Source organism: Alnus glutinosa, chromosome 4 (genome assembly GCF_958979055.1).
Source record: "Alnus glutinosa chromosome 4, dhAlnGlut1.1, whole genome shotgun sequence".
Taxonomy (NCBI): domain Eukaryota; kingdom Viridiplantae; phylum Streptophyta; class Magnoliopsida; order Fagales; family Betulaceae; genus Alnus; species Alnus glutinosa.
Genome location: NC_084889.1, coordinates 31,582,963 through 31,608,037, shown reverse-complemented (window position 1 = coordinate 31,608,037; position 25,075 = coordinate 31,582,963). Strand labels below are relative to the sequence as shown.

The 25,075-nt window shown below is 35.3% G+C and overlaps 2 protein-coding genes across 3 annotated transcripts; both read left to right on the top strand.

The window, feature by feature from the left end:
* Window positions 1-2,799: 2,799 nt before the first annotated feature.
* Window positions 2,800-5,812, top strand: LOC133866313 (uncharacterized). Its single transcript, XM_062302837.1, has 3 exons — window positions 2,800-3,434; window positions 5,362-5,440; window positions 5,537-5,812. The coding sequence occupies exons 1-3, from the start codon at window positions 2,800-2,802 to the stop codon at window positions 5,810-5,812; spliced, it is 990 nt and encodes a 329-aa protein (XP_062158821.1).
* A 5,827-nt stretch (window positions 5,813-11,639) lies between these two features.
* LOC133866438 (lupeol synthase-like) lies at window positions 11,640-22,302 on the top strand. Of its 2 annotated transcripts, XM_062302969.1 has the most exons (20): window positions 11,640-11,741; window positions 11,945-12,142; window positions 15,296-15,355; window positions 15,422-15,481; window positions 15,896-15,985; window positions 16,118-16,315; window positions 17,015-17,099; window positions 17,206-17,372; window positions 18,196-18,384; window positions 18,491-18,604; window positions 18,768-18,887; window positions 18,971-19,093; window positions 19,195-19,293; window positions 19,439-19,495; window positions 19,595-19,641; window positions 19,728-19,871; window positions 20,553-20,730; window positions 21,034-21,114; window positions 21,383-21,466; window positions 21,902-22,302. In XM_062302969.1, the coding sequence occupies exons 2-20, from the start codon at window positions 11,948-11,950 to the stop codon at window positions 22,010-22,012; spliced, it is 2,202 nt and encodes a 733-aa protein (XP_062158953.1). In that variant the 5' UTR covers window positions 11,640-11,741; window positions 11,945-11,947; the 3' UTR covers window positions 22,013-22,302. The 2 variants fall into 2 exon arrangements, with proteins under 2 accessions (XP_062158953.1, XP_062158952.1); XM_062302968.1 differs by having other exon boundaries at window positions 15,296-15,481.
* Window positions 22,303-25,075: the final 2,773 nt, after the last annotated feature.

Sequence of the window (25,075 nt, the reverse complement as noted above, 5' to 3'; positions counted from 1 at the left end):
ATTAAGAGAACGAGAAATCATTTAAATATTATTAATTTTAAATAAATGTTAGCGGAGTAGGAGAGAAAATAGAAAGTTTTTTATATTAAAATAATGCTAAATGAACTACTTTTGCTTCCCTATGTATAAAATACGACTTTTAGTTCCCTTGATATTTTCTTAGTTTAGAGAACAATAAGGGAATGTGATTCAAATTGTTTTTTAGGAGTTTTCCTTACATATAAGGAATAGAATGAGATTTAAGAAAACTGCTATTAGTTCTCTTAATAGACATTTTGGACCATGCACTAATGATCGTTGTCACTTGTCCCCTTATAGTAAATGTCTCCCACTAGCTAGGTGAAGCTACTATATAATGATCCTTATAATTAAGAGAAAGTCTGAGACTCCTACGACCGGGCTGACGTGTTAGTCCTAATATGTCAACCTTGGGTTAAGCTGTCAATTCAGTCGTAGACTCGTAGTCAAGTCTACGATATAGTAGGCCTCTAAAAATAATATTGGAAAAAGTTTAAATTATTTTTTTTCAAACTATCATTCAATTGACAATGTTTTTCTAAACTTTCAATTAGGACAATATCTCCTCCCAAACTACCAAAAAATTGTCAATGTCTCTTAAAGGCCAGCCAAAAGACAAAAATGACCCAACAAATTTTTCAATAAGACAAAAATATCCTTGTAAATTTGGAAAAAAAGATTAATTTAGAAAATTATTAAATACATTTTTACCCCCTGTGGTTTAACAACTTTATTATTTTGGGATATATATATATATATATATATATATATATATATATATATATATATATATATATATATATATATATAAAACAAAAACCAATTAAACTAACAGCCGATTTTGAAATAGTCACATGAATTTTCCATTGTGCTAAATTGACCTATCAATCTACCATGGTCTGGCAAAAATGCCACTTTTCCGATAACGCCTTATTCTCTTAAATTTTTTATTTTTATTTTTTTAAAAAAGAAACTTAAAATGGGGGTGGCCGAAACCACCTCCGTACGTTTGGCCTAGTGGTGGGTTCGGCCAACCTAGACCGGCCACTGGTATGGGGGTGGCCGAACCAACCCTATGACTCTTGGAGGTGGTTCGGCCATTTAGTTTTTTAATTGTTTAATTGTTTAATTTTAATTTTAATAGTGCATAAGGCACGTGGTAGCTTAATAAATGTGTTGATGTGGACTTCCGTACCATCAACTACTAAATGAACGAAGTACCATCTACTACTAAACGAATCACAATGGGCAAAAAATAAAATCTTTAAATCATAGGGGGGAATAAAGGTATTTAACCTTATTTTTATACCACAAGGAGCAATTTATAATTTAGGCTAATTATAGGGACTCATTTTGTATTTATCCAAAAAAAATAGTTATTTTTTTAAAAAAAAAAAAAATTTGGTATTAATCCACCCCCTTGGTTTTTTCTCTTCTTCTTCTTCTTCTTCTTCTTCTTTTTTGTTTTATAAAAAGATATTCTTTTTTTATTATTATTAATTTTTAAGGAGAATAAGGATATTATCGGAAAAAAAAATGGCATTTTTGGCACACCTTAGTAGTTTGATATGTCACTTTAGTACAATTGAAAATTCATTAAACTATTTTAAAATTGGTTGTTAGTTGAGGGTGCTTCCCCCCCCCCCCCCCCCCCTCCCTTATTTTTTCACTTAAGTTTCATTTTGTATCATAGATGGTACCTGAATTGTTTTAAAAAATGATATATCCCTATGCCTCATTAAAAAAATAGAAAATAAAAAAATGGGTTCAATACCCCATTAGTACCTTAGTTTTAACTGTTTTTAAATTTAGTACCTAAATTTTGTTTTGTATCATAGGTGGTACCTGAATTATGGATAAAAACCCAGTTGGTACCTTTGTTAGATTTTCCATCCAAAACTTAACGTCCAACCATGTCATTGCCACATGGTGCTTTATTAACACTACACTTGTCCTCTTAGCCGCATCATTTGCTACATAACTGCCATCTCAGTAAGTCATTTGCTACATAACTGCCATCTCAGTAAGTCATGCCACATGTATGTCTAATTAAAGCATAATTAAAACCTGTTTTAATTAAACATCGTTTTGTTTCGAAATTTTTTTACTATTGGTTAAACTTATTGAACGACAGAGAAGAGAATGAAAATAATTTGAACATTGCAAGAATCGGCCAAAACAAGGGTACATCGGCCATTTCCCCCCAAATTACAGAACCATAGGCCACTCTCCCAATTACCTCAAACACTCTCCGAAATCTTCACAATTTTCATCAGCCACTCTCCAAAATCTCTCAAACAGTCTCCGAAGAATCCATTATAGGGTTCATCAACCAGTCTCTCAAATCTACACTCTCGGGTTCGAAATCTGCATATTTGTCAATTTTCCACACCAAATCGGCCGGATATTAGTTTCGCAAGGTCTCTATTGTGGTTTGGAAGGTGATTTTCCAAAACAGAGGTAGTTTCAGTGGAACCTGTGACACTACATCGAACTCCAAATTAGGGGTACTTTCAGTCGCGCCATCTTTTGAAAAAGTACTTGGTTGGAGTTTGTTTGTGGTAAGTATAGGTTTTGTTTGATTATCGGTTGTTGGGCAAAATGTGGGTAGGGCCTCCTAGCACGTGTTATTGTCGTTTTTTGTGTGTTTCAAAACCAGTTTCGTTTGGTTGTTGTCCAGCACATTTTAACCTCTGTCATATGTGTATTCACATATTAGCCTTTTATTTAACATGTATTTTTTTGTCAATACCGAGACTCCTCGATGCTTTGAAGGGTCTAATGCCCGGTCTCGAACATCGATTTTGTGTCAGGTACTTGCATGCGAATTTCAAGGGCAAGGGATTTAAGGGGAAGGAATTCAAAGACGGATTGTGGGGTGCAACTAGGGCACAGAATGAAATTCAGTTCAAGTACTACCTCTTCGTGATCAGAGATATGCATGGTGAAGCAAGCGATTACATTGATAAAATTGACCAAAAAATGTGGTCAAGGCATGCATTCCGAACCACCAGCTGCAGTGATATTTTGTTAAATAACATTGCAGAGAGCTTCAATGCATGGATATTGGAAGCAAGAGAGCAACCAATACTGACTTGTTTTGAGTCAATAAGGAGGCAAATTATGAACCGGTTCAATCAGAAAAAGGCTGGAGCAGCGATTGCAACAAATGTTACTTGCCCTAAGATAATGAAAAAAATAGAAAGAAACAAGTCAGATGTAAGGAATTATATATGTCATTGGAGCAACAACCTGCAGTTTGAGGTCGACAGTACCCACAAGGCTCGCAGGGTGGTAAATCTTGAGCAACATACATGTGGTTGTGGGAGGAGGCAACTAAATGGAATTCCATACCCACATGCAATTGCTGCCATATACCTAAATCATCAAAAACCCGAGCAATATGTCAGTAAATGGTACCTTATGAATACATTCAAATAAGTCTATGCTAGTGGGATAAATCCTATGCCTGGACCTGATGACTAGCTAGCTGATCGTGATGTGGATCCCATCGATCCACTTGAGCCAAAGAAATAACGAGGGAGGCCCAAAAAACAGAGAAAAATAGAACCTGATGAGCAAAAACTAGATGAGAGCGTTAAAATGTGTCGCAAGGGATACGATGTACGCTATGGAAACTGTGGTAAAAAAGGCACTACAAAAAATTTTGGAATTCTGGATGGTTTCAAACCGTCTAGAAATTGCAAAAAACTGTCTGGAAAAAGGTCCAGAAGGTTTTAAACCGTCTAGGATAGTCCGTCGCTGATTCGGGTTGTGGACGGTTTGGGCCAAACCGTTCACAATTTCAGACGGTTTGGCTCAAACCGTCCCTAACCAATTCTGGACGGTTTTTTTAAAACCGTCTGGAATTAATTCAAGACGGTTTGGGCCAAAACCGTCCACAATTAATTCTGGACGGTTTGAACAAACCGTCCACAGTTTTATTTTTTTTTAATTTATTTTATTTTTTTCTGTTTCGTTTCATTTGCTTTTGGATATGAAATCTGAGCAAACCCATGTCGCCGGAAGTCCACGAGATCGGGCTTGGACGGGTCGACGATGGAGAGGACGGCATCGACCGCCAGTGGAGTAACGTGACGGCATTGCCTAGCTACGCCGATCTTGATGTGATGGGCAAAACCATCACCCCCACCGTGCCACAAAGGCCATCCAAACACTCTCCCCTAAATCGGCAACCACTGTCGTTCACCATCATTGGGCAACAAAAAAAATCTCAAACAGAAATCCCCCACCTTACCGCTATTACCAACGAACCACATAAGGCCACTATTCCAGCTTCAGCCACCAACCATGGAACTCACAGCCGCCACCGTTCCATCAGCTTCTTCTCCGATCCACCACACCCATGCTCTCGTACTACCCATCAGAAATTAATTCCAAACCCAAAACAAAGACAATCCAAAAAAAAAAAACAAAGAGAGGGGAAGAGAGAACCGGCCGGAAATCCATGTATTCCGCCCGGATCTCTCTCTGCATTCTGGCCCCAGATCCGGCCTAGGCGTGGGTCTCGGTTGGATCCGGCCGGATTTGTCAAACCCACGCATCCCGTCGTCCGTCTTCAATCGTCGGCCTGATATCTGATCTTCCGCTTCAGATCTGACCTCAGCAACGTCACCGACTCCGGCCGTGTCCAGATCCCGTCATCCTGTTCCCATCGCCCGTCTCAGTCGCCGGTCGGAGAGAGAAGAAGAAGAACGAGAGGGAGAGGGAGAGATGAGGTCGGACGACTCGAGAGAGAGAGATTTTTTTTTTTTTTTTTTATGAAGGGATATGAGTCTTTCTTTTAAAAGAAAGAAAAAGAACAAAAAAAGAAAGAAAGAAAACAGAAGAAAAAAAAGAAATTCAGAGACGGTTTTAGGAAAACCGTCTGGAAATTTCCAGACGGTTTTCTATAACCGTCTAGAAAAGATAAAAAATAAATAAATTCATACGATTTTTTTTAAACCATTTATAAATTTAGAGACGATTTTAGAAAAATCGTTTGGAAATTTTCAGACGGTTTTTTTAAAACCGTCTGGAAAAAATAAAAGAAAAAAAATTCAGACGGTTATTTTTAAACCGTCTACAAATTTAGAGACAGTTTTAGGAAAACCGTCTGGAAATTTAAATTTCTAGACGGTTTGGAGGGAAATTTAAATTTCTAGATGGTTTTTCCAAACCGTCTAAAAATTTACAGACGGTTTAATTAAAACCATCGTAATTTTTTATTTTACGGACAGTTTTCAAAAAACTGTCAGTAAATTTTATTTTTCTAGACGGTTTTTAAAACCGTCTAGAAAAAAACCGTCAATAAATGCAAGTTTTTTAGTAGTGAGGTCACAGTGCTAGAAGATTCCGCGAACCAGAAAATCCCAATAGGAAGAAGCATCCGAAAAAGGTTAAGAAGCTGAAGGCAGATGTTGTGAGTTTGTTTCTTACTTGTAGAATAACTATAATTTAAATTTTGCTTGACCGTTAAATTTTTGATATATTGATGTGTTTGTTAAATTTGTGGCAGCGAGAGCCATCAGGGATACTGTCACCTCCTAGGACAACCGAAGCCACTAATACATCGGAGGACATCCCACAAACCAAAAGCCAACAGATAAGACGGAGACTCTCTAGGACAACCCAATCTACAAATACGATTGGTCAACAACTGGATGACATCCCCCAAATCGAAAGCCAACCGATACGACGAAGACAAAGGCGAGTCTCTTTGATATACCGGATGAATTCAAAGGAGTCACAGTCTGGGGGGCCACAACCACAACAGCTGAGTACAACTCAGTAGGGATCCAGTCCTAAATTCTGTCCAGTTGTAATTTTTTGGATACATTAACACATCTTCGGTGTAATTTGTTTTTATGATGGTGTAAACAATCTGGGTTAGTTATTGTTTGGTGCAGAAGACCTTAACTTTTCAACATTTATGGGTTAATTATTGTGATACCATTTTGTTGATGAACATCTCACTTTGTTGATGAAGACATTTTATTGTTGTGTTGGCAATCTTATTGTGATACAATTTTATTGTTGTGTTGGTGATTTGGATTAAGTGAAATATTGTGATGGTGTACCATTTGAGAAAATATAGTAAAACTTAGGTACAAAAGAGGTACAATGTTAAAACTTAAGTACTATTTGTGATACAAGTCTAAAACCTAGGTACTGATAGTGATACATTTTTATTCACATCGATATCAAAATCGTAACTTTTGGACATTGATAAACCACATTGAATAAAAGTAGTGCACAAGACCTAAACTAAACTTTTAGACATTTTTTGGATACAACGTCAAATATAGAAGGGGTACCATTAGTGAAACTATAGTAAAACTTAGGTACCAAAAGTAGTACCTTGATAAAACATAAGTATTATTTGTGATACAATTTAAATAAACGATATTAAATAAATTTGCAGGTACCAAAGTTACATAATTTCCATACATATACAAATATCTTTTACAAATCATTTCATAAGTGCAACACAACCAATCAACAACATGGTAACCCATGACAGGAACAAAGCATACATCATAAATTTCTCTCTTGCCCCATAGTTGACATTTTCCTTATCTAGACAATTGGCGATTTCCATGCGTTTATCATCCCCCTTTTGCAATTACCTAACCCTTTCCATACAACTGTCCCTTTCATTCTCCAAGGCTTTCTTCCTTGCCACCAAGTTACCATTTTCATCCTCCAGCTCATTAACCTTCTTCATAATCTCTTTTAAGACCTCCTCACCTCTTGCACAAGTTCGGTTGTCCTTTCATTTGAAAAATTTGCATGCAGCTTTTGTCTATATGTTGAAGTAAATTAATAACTCACCCTTATAGGAAGTACTTCAATCATAAAAAATGCTTACTCTTGAATTGTAGGTGGGTGCAACCCCAAAATCTTCTTCTAGGGTTATCCGTAGTCCAGGAGGTCTTCAATGGTGTGGGTAAATCCCAGTAACAGTAATCGGACCCCTCTCCACGGGTCACCGACGAAGTTCCAGAAGATGACTAAATCCAAAGAACAAACTAATTAAACATTAATCTAAATTTAAAATGAAAACATGATTTTTTATTTTATTTTATTTTTTTAAAAAAAAATCTACATTATCTAAATCCAAACGAAACAAATTTAAACAACCAACATTCTCTAAACCACGGGAAACTTCCTTCCCTTTCCAATCTCGTAGGCGACTTGATGCCATCTCATCCACGAAACAGCTGGTATCATCCACGGGGAGCTAAAATTCGGCCTGATTTGCTGCAGATTCGGCGTTCGTTTGGGATGAAATAGTTGTACCCGAGCTAGTTAGGAATTGACGATTTTCGACATTTTTGGGGAATGTTGTCCACGGGAAGCTAAATTCGGCATGATCTTGTGAAGATTTAGATATCGGGTTAGGGAAGAATGGTTGACTGGAGCACTAGTTCTGGTTAGTGTTGGTTCTTCAATTTGGGGGAAATGGCCGATGAACCCTAGTTTTGTCCGATTTTCGCAATGTTCAAATTATGTTCGTTCTTTTCTCTGTCATTCAATAAGTTTAACCAACGGTAAAAAAAATTTCGAAACAAAAAGTTGTTTAATTAAAACAGGTTTTAATTATGATTTAATTGGACATACATGTGGCAAGACTTACTGAGATGGCAATTATGTAGCAAATGATGTGGCCAGGAGGATAGGTGTCGCGTTAATAAGGCACCATGTGGCAATGACATGGCTGGACGTTAAGTTTTGGATGAAAAATCTAAAAGAGGTACCAACTGGGTTTTTATCCATAATTCATGTACCATCTATGATACAAAACAAAACTTAGATACTAAATTTAAAAACAATTAGAACTCAAGTACCAATGGGGTATTTAACCCTTAAATAGTTAGACAGCTACAAATATTAAAAAAAAAAAAATTAAAAAATTATGAAAGCCATCCCTTTGGCGAAAATGGGGGTGGTTGGGTCCTGTCTAGGGGTGTTCTAACCACCCCCATAAGCCTCGGTTGTGGTTTCGACCATCCCTAGGCCAAATGGGGTGGATGAAACCACCCCCGGGCCAAACGAGTGATTTAAATGACCTAGACTGGCCATGAGATTGCCTTAACCACCTTTTTTTTTAATATATATATATATATATATATATATATATATATATATATATATATATATATATATATATATATATATATATTTAAGTTTTCTATTTTTTTTTAATTTTTAATGAAGGATAGAGACATGTTACTTTTTGAAGGGTATTGATGTGGACTTCTGTCAATTTATGGACAGAAATTGGACGGAGGTGCTATTTCCATTTCTAACCATAAGCGAGATACCATCTACGATACAAATTAAAACCTAATTATAGAAAATTAAAGTTGTTAAACGATAGAGGGTCAAAGTTTTTTAACCTTTTTTTTTTAAATAAATAAATAATTTTTTTTTAAATGAAAATTTTTAAATTTGACCACCCTTGGTTTTTATGTCTTTTTTTTTTTTTTTTAATTAACAGTATTTAGTATTTACGTCTTTGGGGGAAAAATGTTAATCTTTTTGCAGTTCATGAGAACATTATCCCAATTAAAAGTTTGGGGAGAGGGGGGGGGGGGGGGGGGGGAGACTTTATCAATTGAGTAGTAATTTGAGAGGAATATGTGGACTTTCCCCAACAATATTCAACTGATGTCCATAAAATTAGTTGGTGGTTGATCCAGAAATTGGATTCATAAGTATAATAAAAGATGTTCTCACAATAATTATTGCCTGAGGACAAATTGATATGGAGAGGAACTGTGAATGATGAATTTTCGGTGCGTTGCGCTTATCATTTGGGAGTGGACGTGGAAGAGTCAAAAAGGGGACAATGTTCAATTCCAGGTAAGGATAAAGATATTTGGAAGACCATATGGAGTTTAAGGGCCCCTAACGTGGTTAAAATGTTCATTTGGAGAGCTTGTAACGAAGTCCTCCCCACTAGATGTAATTTAATTCGGAGGAAGGCCATAGAAATTAAAAAATGCCCTTGTTGTGAAGTTGAAGATGAGGATGCCATCCATGCATTATGGGTTTGTCCAGCTGCCAAAGATGTTTGGGGGTGTTCATTATCCTGCTTCCAAAAATTCTGCTTTGCAGGAGCTGATTTTCAGAGTCTCTTTGATTATTGCATGGAACGATGTACAAAGGACGAACTGGATTTAATGGCTACCACGGCTAGACGTATTTGGCTTCGTAGGAATGCATAGATCTTTGAACAACATTTTGAGCATCCTGATATCGTTTTCAGTGAAGCTACGAAGGCATGACTGGCTTTCAAAAGGTGTAATACAGATCATGACTTGTCTTCAAAGGTGGAAAGGAATGAGGAGAACAGCAGCAGACAGAGTAGATGGTCTCCTCCTCCTGTTGGGGTCATAAAAGTGAATTGGGATGTGTCTATAAATGAGGTAAAGGATTGGGTTGGTATGGGTATCATAGCTAGAGATAGCAATGGTCTATGTATGGGTGCGAGATGCATCACGATACGGGCCTGGACGGACCTAAAAACAGCGGAGTTTATGGCAGCATTACAAGCTGTACAATTCTGTAAGGAAGTGGGTTTTTGGGATATAATTTTTGAAGGGGATGCGACTCAAGTGGTTAAGGAGATAACGATTCAATCGTCAAGTTTTTCTAAAGTAGACCATTTCATCGAGAGTATTTATTTGGAGAAGCAACTTTTTAGGTCTGCCAAGTTCCAAGCTATCCCTCGACTTGTAACATGGCAGCCCATACTCTAGCAAAAGAGGCCACTGCTAATTTTGTAGATTTGTGTTGGCTGGAAGATACTCCTACGAGTGTTAGTAGCATTGTTTTTAGGGAACAATCAGGTCCCTAAGATCCTTATTTGGATCAATATTGATGTATTTTTTTTTTCCCAAGAGTTTAATGCATGAGAGCAGTTTTCTCGTTAAAAAAAAAAAAAAAAAAAAAAAAAATTATTGTAATCAACCCAATCGTTCATTGGGTGTAGCTTTGTATTTATACAATGTACATAGAATAGTCCTGAAAAGGAAATATGCAATTTGTAGGGAAAGTAAATCGTTCCAATTCTAAATTACAAACAAGTATGGAAGCAACAACACATAAGGAAAAATATAAAGCATTGAATGCAGGATCTGTTGCTGTCAACGATTTTTCTCAACTTGGGCAGCACGCACAATATCTTGGACAACTGGTAGTAGATGGTACTTTGTTTATATTTAGAGATGGAGATGGTATATTTGTTCAACTTTCGTTTAAAAATTGGTAAAAGTTCACATTAATATATCTAATATGTTGCAACGTGTCCTATGCCCAATTAAAAATAAAATTAAACAATTTAAAACATTAAAACATTAAAAAAAATTTGAAAAAAAAAAAAACAGAGCGGTGGCTGAGTCACCCCCATGACTAGTTTGGGAGTGGGTAAAGCTCCCCGCATGGGCCATAAGGGTAGTTTGGCCACCTCAAAGGGCCAAACCCTAAGAGAAATTTTTATTTATTTATTTTGTCTTTTGGCCTTATGGGGGTGGCCAAACCACCTCCAAGGGCCATAGGGTTGATTCGGCTACCCCTATACTAGCCTGTCTGGGGTGGTCGAACCCACCACTAGGCCAAATGGAGGTGGTTTCGACCACCCCCATTTTAAGTTTTTTTTTTTTTTTTAAATAAAAAAATAAGAGTATGTGTTATCAGAAAAGTGGCATTTTTGTCACACCTTGGTAGTTGATAGGTCATTTTAGCATATTGGGAAATTCGCGTGAGTATTTTAAAATTGGCTATTAGTTTAAATGGTTTTTTTTTTTTTCTCAAAATTATAAAGTTGTTAAACCACAGGGGGCAAAAATGTATTTAACAATTTTCTAAATTAATATTTTTCTTTTCCAAATTTACAAGGATATTTTTGTGTTATTGAAAAATTTGTTGCGTCATTTTTGTCTTTTTACTGGCCTTTGAGGGACATTAATTGACAATTTCTTAATAGTTTGGAAGAGAATATTGTCATAATTGAAAGTTTAGAAATACATTGTTAATTGAATAATAATTTAAAAAAAATATTTAAAACCTTTTTCAATATTATTTTTAGAGACCTATATCGTAAAGTTGACTACGACCAAATTGACATCTCAGTCCAAGGCAGACATAACAAGGCTGACATGTCAGCCCGGTCCTAGCCAAGTCCTAGAGTTTCTCTTAATTTCATAAGGAGATAAGGATCTTTATATAGTAGCTTGAGCTAGTGGGAAGAGACATTTATTATATGGGGACTAGGGACAACGATCAATCATCGGTGCATGGGTCCAAAATGTCTATTATGAGAATTAGCAATAGCATCTCTAAACTAGTAACAGTACCTAAGCCTTAGACATTGGTCTATTGTTTTTCAGCCACGTCTCCGTTCACTTATTGTCAACTACTACCCGTTTGGTTTATTGTCAACTACTACCCGTTTGGTTTATTGTCAACTACTACCCGTTTGGTTTATTGTTAAATGTCTTGATTTAAACTTCTCAACAAATTCTCTCAACTTTCTCCCCCACTCCATTTAAAGCATTGATAAGAAATCCATCAATCGCATTGTATATAATAAGAAATCCATCTTCTGCCTATTTTGCATCCCAGTTAAGTGTTCTTTCTCTAGACGTGCCACCTTCTTGCTACTCGATCTTGAGCGAACAAACTCAGAAGTTATATTCCTCTAAAAATCTTTCAAGGTATTCAAGAAATTATCAATCATCAGCCTCTCTTTATTTTCATCTAGTCGATATCTCCGGCCATTTCGGCGGCAAACTTCTTTTTGCATGTTATACTATTTGCTGCATAATTTCTACATAGTCATTAATTTCATATATATACACATAGTTGTTTTTGGCAATATACATTACTTGAAAATCATAGTGTCTCAATGTGTATATAGAGGATGTGGAAGTTGAAGATAGCCGAAGGAGGGCCGGGGCTGGTGAGTGGAAACAATTTCATTGGGCGGCAACACTGGGAATTCGACCCTAGTGCCGGCACTCCCGAAGAACGTGCTCAAGTTGAAAAGGCCCGTCAAGAGTTCAAGAATAATCGATTTCGGACTAAACAAAGCGCTGATCTTTTCATGAGGATGCAGGTATATTTACATGCCTATATATATAGTTTCCTTGAGAAGCGCTATTGGACGTAAATTTATGGCTTCTACTGATCAGTCAAATCATCAATTTGTACAGGAAGAGATAGGCTTATAAGGGAAAGTTGATAAGACTAAAAATGGTTTTTTTTTTTTTTTGGTTGTTCTGAGCAAGTGAGTAAATGGATTACGGATCACATCTGACATCAAACAAAGATCATTAAATGTACTGGAGAAAGAAAGAAAAGGAAAGAACGAAGACCGTTAAATGAATTTTCAAAAAAAAAAAAACTCGAAAGCTTGCAGATTTCTTGGAGAATTTAAGTGGATCGATTTTCTAGCTTTAGTTACGTACAATTCTAGGTCTTTGGGTTTCTTCTGTATACATGAATAAGCATAGTTCAGAATCTGCATATCAGGGGCGAACTCAAAGAATTCTGTGTAAAATAATAATAGGCAAGTCTTAAACTTAATTTCATATTGTTAAAACGGTTTTCCGTCACGTGACAAGAGCTTCAACCAATTGGATAGTCTTCTTCTGCAAAACAAAAAAGTTCGTGAGGATGCTTGTTGGGGGTGCTAGCTATCCTACTTCGATTCTTAATTCAGTTCTCCATATAACAAGAAGTTTGCTCTTTTTAGAAAAATTTCCATAGTCGAATACCTAATTGCATGCATATATTTATATTTATAGAGAGGGGAGATTCGGTTATCCTCGAAATAGGTGGGAGTTGGCTCTTGGATCATGGGTTTCTATTTTCTAAACGTGGGTAAGTGCAACCATGTGATCCGGAACGTGGACCTTAGAATCTTTTGGGACATGGGTCTACACGTGTTGAATAGGCACGCCTTCTTGTGCTTAGATAGTGTATACACGTGCTCTGGGGCATGAATGGCCAGATCATGGGTCGGAACATACTGGGGACCTCTCTTGGATATATCGGAGTTTCAGTGAAATCCCAAGCTATCATGGGTCATTTTCGGATGGGATCGATTAGTGGGTTTTCACATGGCCCGAATTGTGGCCCTGTACAAAGGGGCTCGGTTAGTGAGCCCAGATATGAGGCCTGGTTGATGGGCCCGATAGAGAGGACAATGAATGGGCTTTTGGGCCCATTCATTAACTATTAGGAATATTTCCCAACACATACTAAGTCATAAGTCATAAATACTGTAGTAAAATTCATCCATTATCATTTCTATAGTGAAATCCTTAGATATTTATTTCTTAATATAAACTAGCTATCAAATGATATGCTAGAAAGTCATATTTCATTTTACTGCTCAATCTAGTTTTTACTAGTAGAATAAATTTTTTTGAGGGCGTTGAATTTCATATTTGCCAGGGCTATCATATAATTAACCCTTAAAAAATAATATTTTTTCAAGGGTTTTGAAATTTTTTAGAGGGCCATGGATCCCCCACCCTCTAAGTGCCTCCGCCCTTGCTTCAGATAGTGGTGTTGTGCTTAGCTCAGAGTGAGTGATTGAAGTGTTGGGAAATAATTTTGATGGTGTAAAAATTATTATTTATAACAAAATAATATTAATCTTAAAATAAATAATAAGATAAATAAAATATATGAGATGAAAGTAGAATATAAAAAGATCTCACAATGCTATAGAATCACAGTAAAACGTTATCTTTAAAAGTTTATTCGTGTCTCCTGGTGTATTTAAATTGGTGCGATCGAATCCCTTTACACGCAACTTCCAAAAATTAAACTGTAGCATCTGTCTTTGTTAAGGACGTACTTCCAAAAACAAACCGTTTAATAAAACAACTTATTTTCTTGTGAGATATTTCAGAATACCCAAAGAATATATTATTCTTAGCTAGAAAAGTGTTAGGTTACAAAATAAGCTAGCAACCAACAATCACAAGAAGGTCCAATCACCAACGGCTATAACATGTAGGAGTGTAAAAAACTATAGTTGAAAAGGTCAAAAGACAAGTCCATTTAGGTGTTCGATTTTTGAAATCAGAATTTATTTTGATGCGCGAATTTTGAGGTTGGACTTTGTGAAATAATATTAGAAAAAGTTGAATAAAATATAATTTATTTTTTGAAAAAGCAAACACTAACAAAAGGTTAAAAGAATAAGAATTCCACTCTTGCATCCAAACAGACTTCCCAGTAGCTATTGCCAACTAATAAAGGTAATTTCTAAGGGAAATAATTTATAATATTGTGATTAGTTACATGACAATAAATAGTTGAATAAAATAAAGAACAAATTAATAAGTGTTTGGAACACACTCCAACATGAGGAAGGGCAAGTTGGGCAACCAAGAAAATTCTACGATGCTAAAGAAAGTTTTGGACAAGTCAGAGCTATCAAGAGCCACCCTATCGACTCTATTGGCTCCGCCCCTAGTACTACATGCCAGTCTACATTTTAAAAATTGAAGTGATAAGTACTAGATGAATTGCCTAGTTAATTTGTAATTATAATAAGTGTCATTTAGACTATTACATGACATTCTACATTTTAATCGCCGACATAATAAGTGTCTCACTAGTTTGTAATGAACTTGTGGTAAAAACTGTAACATCCCTACCAATACTCATAATATATATATTTTTTTAAATAACAAACATATGTTATTCTTATAAATAATGTAAGAAATTATATTTTTATTTCACAAATGTTTCACAAAATTGACGTGACAAAATCTAGTATCAATGGATTTTTTTTGTTTTGGAAAAAAAAAATAAAAAATCAAGGCTAATCCAATGGCGGCTAGATCTTATAAGGTTAACTTTTTTAAGTATTTGTGGATGGCTTGTGTGGAATTTAACATTTTTCTATAATTATATCAAAAAGTACAACCTTCTTTAAATTTAGTTTGTAACACTTGATTTTTTTTCATGGCCATGTTTTAGGTATAAAAGTCAACATATCAGCTACTCTCCTAACCAATTAAAAAAAGACATAAATTTCCTACAAATCAGTTTATAAGAAATTTTCTACAACATACTATAATGTTACGTACCTCTTTAATTGACATATAATGACTTTCCAAGAAATAAGCTAGAGATATTTAGATTATATGGTTGTGATTTGTGTTAGAATCTAGAAAATTTTAACTGTGAGGAGCTGACTTATTTTTCACTTGGACATATTTCTTTGTTTGATATGAAAAACTCACAGCTTAGGAAGGAGAACCCATGTCCACCAATTCCTCCACCAGTGAAAGTGAAAGAGACAGAGGTAATAACAAAGGAAGCAATGATTACTACACTGAGAAGAGCACTAAGCTTTTACTCCTCCATTCAGGCTCATGATGGCCATTGGCCTGCTGAAAATTCTGGACCCTTGTTTTTCCTTCAACCCTTTGTATGTATTTTTCTCACCCTTGTATACAAATGCCTGTTTATTCTTTATTTTACTTTTCTTGTCGCTAAGATATATATTATAAAATGCATCCATTAACTGTTAACCTTCTTGATTCCCACGTGCATTTTAATTTTAATACAAACATGTAATCATTACATGTCACTTTGGAGGAAATTTTATCCACAATATATTAATATTCCATGCCACAAAAAAAAAAAAAGGAAAAAAATGAACAAATATATATATATATATATATATATATATATATATATTATTTTTCCAAAATACGTCAAACACATGCACATGCATATATTTCATGGGATTTATGTTTGGCCATTTTGGAATGGATAAATAAATTAACCGACTGGTTAAATCTAATTAACTTAATTAATTTCATATTATTATGATATGCAGGTAATCGCATTATATATCACTGGAGATCTCAATTCTATTTTTTCACCAGAACACAAAAAGGAACTTCTTCGATACTTGTATAATCATCAGGTGTATTATTATTACTATTGTTGTTGTTATTATTATTATTTTCTAAATATAAGTTTGTGTACACGTATAAAAGCCAAGAAAACTAAAAAGTTGGCTAGTTTTTATAAACTTGTGTACTTGTTGGATATGCAGAACGAAGACGGAGGTTGGGGGTTACATATAGAGGGTCACAGCACAATGTTTGGGTCAGCTTTGTGCTACATTGCCTTGAGAATACTTGGAGAGGGACCTGAAGATGGTGAAGATGGGGCTATGGCTAGAGGCCGAAGATGGATCCTTGACCATGGTGGTCTAGTGGCTATTCCTTCATGGGGAAAGTTTTGGGCCACGGTATGACCAAATGAAACCATTACCTTAATTATGTTGGTTTTATCTAGCTGACACTTCAAATTATAAGCACACTTCAAATTAGTATGTCATTTTGGTGGCTAGATTTCTTGATAATATACATATGCAAGCAAAAAGTCATTGGAGTCGCGTATCTTTAATGTCCGAATAAAATCCCATATCAGGATACCCTGCAATTCTTCTAAATTGCGACCTCAAATTACAAGGGTTGCAATTCGGAAAATTCAAGTCATTTATTCAAAATAAACAGTTTGAATTAAGTCATGTAAGCCTTAAAAGCTAAAATAAATACTTAAAAAAATAGGCATGGACGAACCATCTCTCAAGGAGTGGTTGACCACCATTTTAATCTTTCAAGGATGGCCTGGCCAGCATTTTAGTTATTGTGTTTAATAATTTTTTAAGGTTTAAGTAAAGATAAAAAATCGTACCACACATTGTACTTTAAATATTTAAAATTCCATCATACTTTCTTATCAACTCTAGACTAGTAGCGGCAACAATGGTTGAGCTTCTCCATTTAGATTCATGGATATAAAGATCAAGCATTTACAAGAGTCTCTCTTACAAAACGATGGAAGTACATATTTTCTTTAAACTGTATATAATCTTTAGCATATTGTGAACTTGTTTTATCTGTCGAGTGAAAACTCAAATTTCACTCAAATTTCTCATGTGTAGGTACTGGGAGTGTTTGAGTGGGCAGGCTGCAATCCATTGCCCCCAGAGTTTTGGCTTCTTCCTAAAGTCTTCCCCATGCATCCAGGTTTTTTTCCACTCAATTCCTTTTTATGGAAAGCACATTTCGTAAGATGCACATACTACTAAAACATTTCTCAAAGATTTCAAGGTGTTCATTACATTAAATGCAGGCAAAATGTTAAGCTATTGTCGCTTGGTTTACATGCCAATGTCTTATTTATATGGGAAGAGGTTCGTTGGTCGAATCACTGAATTGATTCTATCACTAAGACAAGAGTTATATAACGAGCCTTACCATCAAATTAACTGGAATAAAGCCCGGAACACAATTGCAAAGGTTAGTTGAATCTTAATCCTCTATGCCACATCCTCATCAGCAATCTTCACAAAATGTATGCAACTAAGACAATATTATTATAACATAATTCTTCAAAGATAAGAGGAAGACATGAGTTACATTAATAATAAATCAAGAGTTTGTAACTTCAGGAGGTCTAGCATGTAGTTCATTACAAATCCAGGACAAAGCACGCGTAATACCTCTTACATGAGAGCCAATCCAGTCCACAGAAACCAGATCCAATCTCAACCCGGTTCAATAGGGTTTCAAGCCGGTTTTGCACAGCCTTCAACCTGGCTCATCTCATTTTTGGCCAACCCAACCAAATTTACCTGGATTGGGGCCTTCGCGGTCCATTCAATGACCCGGTTCATTGGGTTCAACCTAAACCATAGTGTCCAAGAACATTCTCAACTTTTGGGTTTGAGTGGTTTTCTTTCACTACTCTTTGTACTCCATCATGTTATAGTGAATTTCCTTCTGCTTGTCATCTCCACCAGTAGATGTAGACTTATTAAGCCGAGCCATTTAAATCTTTGGGTCTTGTGTGATTGTGTTATTTTTTATTATGTTATTTTCTGCTTTATTAGGTGGATTCCTAAAATTAATTTTGTCAATAAATAAAGAGTTTGTAATGTGAGGAGTTATAGTATGTAGTTCATTATAAATAAAAGACAAATCCTCCTGGTGCATTCACGACAGTCAATTACATTTTATTCTTTTGTGTTCTTAAAAAAAGCATTATCACACAAAAAATTATAAAGATTCTTGGTGACATTAATGCATACATATGTAAAACTCACCCAAGTTGTTAATTTAGGAGGATCTCTACTATCCGCATCCCCTCATACAAGATATGCTATGGGGATTTCTTCACCATGTAGCCGAGCCTGTCCTGAAGCGTTGGCCCTTTTCAATGTTGAGAGAGAAGGCACTAAAAGCTGCAATTGGTCATGTACATTACGAGGATGAGAACACCGAATACCTTTGCATTGCATGCGTTGAAAAGGTCAATAACTAGTGTACTAGTGTTGCAGATACAAATCAAAATGAGAGAGACATAAATCAAAGTATTTGTCATCAATGAACTGAATTGCCAATGTTATTTAGTACAGGCGTTATGTTTGATTGCCTGTTGGGTTGAAGATCCAAATGGGGAGGCATACAAGCGTCATCTAGGCAGGATTCCCGACAACTATTGGGTTGCAGAAGATGGCTTAAAATTTCAGGTTATATATATCATCAAGAAACATGTGTGCATGTTAATCAATAATCACATATACTTGAAGCATTTACTCAAAAGTTTGATCCTGGAAAATTTTGGTCCATTTAAAGTCAAATATTTTATTTTGAAATGTACTAATTAAATGATGCCTGATTTATCTGATGCAGAGTTTCGGCAGTCAGATGTGGGATGCAAGTTTAGCTATTCAAGCAATTCTCTCTTGTAATCTAAACGAAGAGTATTGGCCAACACTTCGTAAAGCACATGAATTTGTAAAGGCTTCACAGGTTAGAATATATGCATGTATGATCTATTCCTTTCATTTTTTTAATCAAAGATATTGCTTTAACTTAATCATGGTATTTTTTAGGTCCCGGAAAACCCTTCTGGGGACTTCAAAGCCATGTACCGCCACATAAATAAAGGAGCATGGACATTCTCGATTCAAGACCATGGTTGGCAAGTCTCTGACTGCACTGCTGAAGGGCTGAAGGTAATGTCTCAAATCTATCATAATACATGATCAAAACTACACATGGTCGATGTTTGTTTCAAAGGAGAATCTGACATTTGGCAAAACCTTCTCTTTTGCAGGCTGCAATCTTGTTCTCACAAATGCCTCCAGACCTTGTGGGGGAAAAATTGGAGACAGAGCGGTTTTATGATGCTGTGAATGTCCTTCTTTCTCTACAAGTAAGAATTCAACCTTTAAAATTCTATTTTTGACTCAGTTAGCATTTAAGCACAAGCAGTTTTCTAGCTGAGTTAGCAATTAAGCACAAGTTGTTTCCCAAATACTTCATATGAATAGTTGACTTTTGTTTAATTGCCACTACAGAGTAGCAATGGTGGTTTCCCTGCATGGGAGCCTCAAAGAGCACATAAATGGTTGGAGGTAACTTCTCAAAGCTTGATAAGTCTGTTCATACTTATGACAAAAATTGTCATATTTACCCAGCTCTCATTAACATAATTCTTGTACCTATTTTACCAGAAGCTCAACCCCACAGAGTTCTTAGAAGATGTCCTTATTGAGCACGAGTAAGAAACCTTCAGCACAACAACATTTACCAAGGTATTTCTCATATTAATTTGCCAACTAACAAAAAGGTTGTGTCACCTTATAGGTACGTAGAGTGCACTTCATCTGCAGTTCAAAGTCTGGCACTCTTTAGGAAATTCTATCCCAGGCACCGGAGGACAGAGATAGAGAGTAGCATTTTCAGAGGAGTTCAATTCATTGAAAATGTGCAAGAACTAGATGGATCATGGTAATATGTTTTTTTTTTTTTTCACACATAATTCTTGAAGAATACTGCTCTATATATAGCTTAGCAATTAAACTACTGCAGCAAGAAAACCAGAACGCATGACGAAGACCACCTAGGTGCACCCGCCTGCACTACCGAGGACACAACCGCAGAACATCTTTAGGCCACACAAACACACCAGCCCGATCTACACTCACATCTCGCCTTCCCCGCAAACGACACACCTAATTAAGCCCCTAATTCAAAATATAGTGTGAGCAGGAAACTCAGAAATTGTGAAGCCAAACATATTTCATTCTTTGTTCATCTAAGGGGATAGAGCTTCCATTTCTAGATACTATATCTTTTTGTTTGAGATGAGTTCCCGGCTTTAAGCAGAGCCGGTAGTAGATAGAGGATCAGAGAAAGAACTTGCTGATTTTGCTTAGACAATGGCAGCCTAGTATAACAATAGAAGACTGCATCAAATTTTTACTTTTTTTCTTTTCTTTTCTTTCTAGTGATGTTGTTAAATCGCACGAATACAAAGTTCGAACTCAATATCTACTTTGATACAATGTTGAATAATCAGTTTTCCTAAAAAATTAAGCTTTAGAGGAAATAGTGAATTTAATTATTCAATTAATATTTTAGTATATGTTATTATTATTATTATTGAAGGAGAAAAGATCATTTTTATAGGTATGGTAATTGGGGGATTTGCTACACCTATGCTACGTGGTTTGCTGCAGAGGCGCTGGCTGCTTGTGGAAGAAACTACAAAAATTCTCATGCATTGCGTAAAGCTTGTGAATTTTTGCTATCAAAGCAACTTCCTAATGGTGGATGGGGGGAAAGTTACCTATCTAGCCAAAACAAAGTATGGAGCAATTTGTTTAAATTTGAATTTGGATTAGGATCTCCAGAAATTTGCTTCGGATGGCAAATGTAAGAGAACTTCTATAGGACTTACTTGTCCGAACATGAGATGGATTGTCCAAAATCTGTTCGGACATGTGAGTCTCATAAGGACTCTCTCACATTTACTGTTTGAATTGTTAATAATCTGAACAGTAAAATTGTTGCATATCTCTCTTCAATGAATGTATACTACTAAACTAAATGAAAAAAGAAAAAAGGTAAATGAGAGGAAAGAACTGAAGTTTGTTTCATTGTGAAACAGGTGTGGACGAATATAGAAGACAACCGTGCAAATTTGGTCCAAACTGCATGGGCCTTGTTAGGCCTCATGGATGCTGGGCAGGTCGGTCCATCGTTTTCTCTTCAAATGTTTAACTATTTGCAGTATATAACATAAGCATTTTTTTGGGATGAATAATTATAACATAGCATTTCTGCATAAGAACACCAAAGAAATATCACTGAAGAACTCAATATGCATATGAATAGAAAAATTAAGATTTACACAAATAAAGTCAAGAAAATCTAAAGCTTAAGTATTCAACTGTGTCAAATTTTAGGAAGTACAAACGTACACCATATGTTGATTCTGAATGCTTTTAAAATTTTAGGCCGAGATAGACCCAACACCAATTCATCGCGGAATAAGGCTACTGATCAATTCACAGATGGAAGATGGTGACTTCCCTCAACAGGTAATTCATGTCTATTTAGAACCCAATACATTTAGATAAGTTGACAAAGTTTTCTTCCAATTCAATTTATTAAATTGTGATATATCTTTAAAGCACATGATTCTCACGTGCTTTAAAAATATATATTAATTTAATGAGTAATACTACTATTCACATAAATTTTATACCGGTTGATCACGTGATGTATTTTACATAGTTTTCATTTTCTCTAAATAAGTGACATAGGAAGTTACTTAAAACATGCTACGTAACAAGTGTAAAATCGGTGTGATAAATTAGTGTGAATAGTAGCATTTTTTTTTTTTTTTTCAATTTGAAGGAAAACTTTGTTCATTTAAGTGTGTTTGTGATTTTCCTTTTCTATTTTTATCAAAATATGTTTAAGTATTAATTTAATTTTTCAAGCATGGTATAATCGATGGCTATTGGTAACAGGAAATGACAGGAATATTTTTTCGAAATTGTACACTAAACTACGCAGCATATAGAAACATTTTTCCAATATGGGCTCTTGGAGAATATCGGAGGCGAGTCCTGTTAGCATGATAACCTCAATGAGCAAGCAAATGATTGCATACTGAGCTTCAGAAGCCCAAGTTAGCTTGAAAGAGAATGGTCTCTGCAATAAATAACCAACTTTCATGTAACCAATGTTGAGAAAGGTTTCCAAATAAATGTAGAAAATTGTCTACTACTAGAAAGATGAAAATTATGTCATAATTAGTTTGATGTGAGACAAAAAGCAACTCAATCATGTGATGTAATATTACAATATATGTGGATGTTAAATAATTGTGCAATATATACCACGTAATATAAACATTATAGTTTTATCATTTTTCTAAATTTTGAATGAGCGACTGTGTTACCTTTCTCTTTGCACGTGATTCTCGTCTATGTTACCACTCATTTATACACGTTTTCATAAAATACCACATATCATACTCAACTGTCTTAAACTCCTACTTTTTGATAAAAAAAATCATTTCCTAAGTTAAGCCGTTAAATCAACACAGAATGATCCAAAAATGACTACAGTATATGCTTTAGAATTTATCTATCTTAATATATTTCTCATTCATACTTTGACCCGTTCCGATAAAAATTTCTGACTATATTTGTGCTTAAACGATAATTAATTTTTTATAAAATTATTTATTGATTTTTTTTTGTTATACTTTCTGAATATTTTTAAACACTTTTGGTTCAATTCCATCTTTTAATCATGCTCCTTATGAATCCAAATCCTATCTCTATCCATCGATCGTCACCGGCCAATTTTATATGGCTTTGATCGACTCCCATAGTCCTAGATATTGGTTGATTGTTGACAAGGCTAGGATCAATATTGCATGGTCCAAATGTCTACTAAGTTCTAGTCTCATTGGAATTATCAATGTGATTGTTTTTCAGCCACGTACGTCTCCGTATGGGGCATGCAAGTTATGCTGACTTTCTCAAACGAGACGAAATTCATCCTTTAATTTTTGTTTTGATTTTTTTTTTTTAACAGAAATCAAGCTAGGCTTTTATTAAAAAAAAAGAATTTAAAATACAACGCTCAATAAAAATAATATTAAAAATATAATGAAGAACTTTTTTAATTAGAACAAGTCCCTCCCTCATAAATGACCTGATTGACATTTCAGTTATCCTATAGCATCCTCAAATTGATTCAAAGGCAATAAAAAGGGCTCAAACATGTTCCGAAATCAAGGTTATGTTCATGAAGAGTATACACTAGCCATCCCATCAATCACATATTGCATATAGAAAGACAAAATTGAGACTAGTAATCTGATGAGACCAAGTACTAGATCTCTATAGCCTTTACTAGATTGAGAAGAATCAAGCTAAGCTTTTATTAAAAAATATCTTAAATATAACGCTCAACAAAAATAATATTAAAAATTTAATGAAGAATTTTTTAATTAGAACAAGTTCCTCCCTCATAAATGACATGATTGACATTTGATGCTCAGTTGTCCTATAGTATCCTCAAATTGATTCAAAAGCAATAAAGAGGGCTCAAACATTTTCCGAAATCAAGGTTCTGTTCATGGAGACTATGCACTAGCCATCCCATCAATCACATATTGCATATACAAAGTCAAAAATTGAGACAAGTAATATGATGAGACCAAGTACTAGATCTTTATAGCCTTTACTAAACATGTGAGTTCACCATATTATTTACCAAATGTGTTTTTAACGAAATAATATCGACACATCTAATTGCATGGTTTCAAACAAGCTTTTCATCCCCCCATCGTCCCAATAAGTCGATTGACATATATAGCTTAGTGGGAAAGAAAAATATATATTAATTAACAGATAAAAATATTTTTATGCAGGTTTCAGGTGGGGGGAAAATTTTGGGGAGAGAGAGAGAGAGAGAGAGAGAGAGATGGAGTTAATTTCTGAGCTTTTCTGAGAGAAGGAAAATTGGGAACGAGGGACACAATTTTGTAATAGGTAAATTTACAGACGGTTTGGGACTAAACTGTCTAGAAATTTACCATTCCAGATAGTTTGGTCCTAACCGTCTGGAATTTACTTTCCAAACGATTCTTGTTAAACCATCGAAAATAAAATAAAATTAGACGGTTTGGTACAAACAGTTTGGAAATTTACATTTTCAGACGGTTTTGACCAAACCGTCCATAAATTTGACGAAGGTTTTTCTTGAAACCGTCTATATTCCTTTTTTTACTGACAGTTTTCAAAAAACCGTCTGTAATATTTTTCATTCTTGAAAAAAGCGTCTACAAAAATTTAAATCTAGACGGTTTTTAAAACCGTCCGTAATTGCTCCTTTTTTTATAGTGGGATGTCCGAATCCAAATACAACATTTCACAACTTAAGAGATACAAATCCAAATCCAAATCCAATATTGCAACTCAAAATCCCGCAGGAATCCAAATCTAAAATTATAAAATCCCATTAATATTTACTTATATATATATATTGAAAGAGTTTTCGGTTAAGTGACACAAGCTTTAGAAAGTAATGACAGTCTTTTTCTACAAAATAAGAAAGCCGGTGAGGGTGCTTGCTCGGGGTGCAAGCGGATCCCACTCCGATAATTAAGTCAGTTCTTTGGATAATCTATATAAATGTCTCCATAACAATAATTTCAGCCAGAAAATACCTGGAGTTTGCTCTATATTTATACTATAGGATTGAGACGGTTAATCCCTTGAAATGAGGGGGAACGTCTCTCTGATCATGGTTCGTGGGTTACTGCATGTTAGGAACGTGTGCCTTCCGATAATCCGAAATGTGAATACCCATGTTTGGATTGGGGACAGCTTCGTGGAACGTGAGCTGAATGCTTGAGATACACCTGGGTATATCAGGTTCTTATAGCTTCGAATATACGATCATAAATGGGCTAGGCCTTAGTTGAATTAGGCTCTATTGACTGCGGGTGAGCTCTAGTAGGACTTTCAGACCCACCTGTGATTTGTTATGGATTTTGGATTCCGGACACTGTAAAATCAGATTTATTCGGGTCGAGTAAACCGCTAAAGCCTAAACTTTGTGATGGGCCCATTTGAGCTTCGGAAATGATAATTCCCCAACGTGTATACATATATATATATATA

Excerpts from the sequence above, each read along its gene's own strand:
- LOC133866438 (XM_062302968.1), top strand. The coding sequence starts at position 11,948 with ATGTGGAAGTTGAAGATAGCCGAAGGAGGGCCGGGGCTGGTGAGTGGA. Across the intron at positions 18,605-18,767 it reads AAGATGGCTTAAAATTTCAG|AGTTTCGGCAGTCAGATGTG; the intron begins GTTATATATATC and ends TATCTGATGCAG. Across the intron at positions 21,467-21,901 it reads ATGGTGACTTCCCTCAACAG|GAAATGACAGGAATATTTTT; the intron begins GTAATTCATGTC and ends TATTGGTAACAG.
- LOC133866313 (XM_062302837.1), top strand. The coding sequence starts at position 2,800 with ATGCCCGGTCTCGAACATCGATTTTGTGTCAGGTACTTGCATGCGAAT. Across the intron at positions 3,435-5,361 it reads GAGCAATATGTCAGTAAATG|TGCTAGAAGATTCCGCGAAC; the intron begins GTACCTTATGAA and ends GTGAGGTCACAG. Across the intron at positions 5,441-5,536 it reads AGAAGCTGAAGGCAGATGTT|CGAGAGCCATCAGGGATACT; the intron begins GTGAGTTTGTTT and ends AATTTGTGGCAG.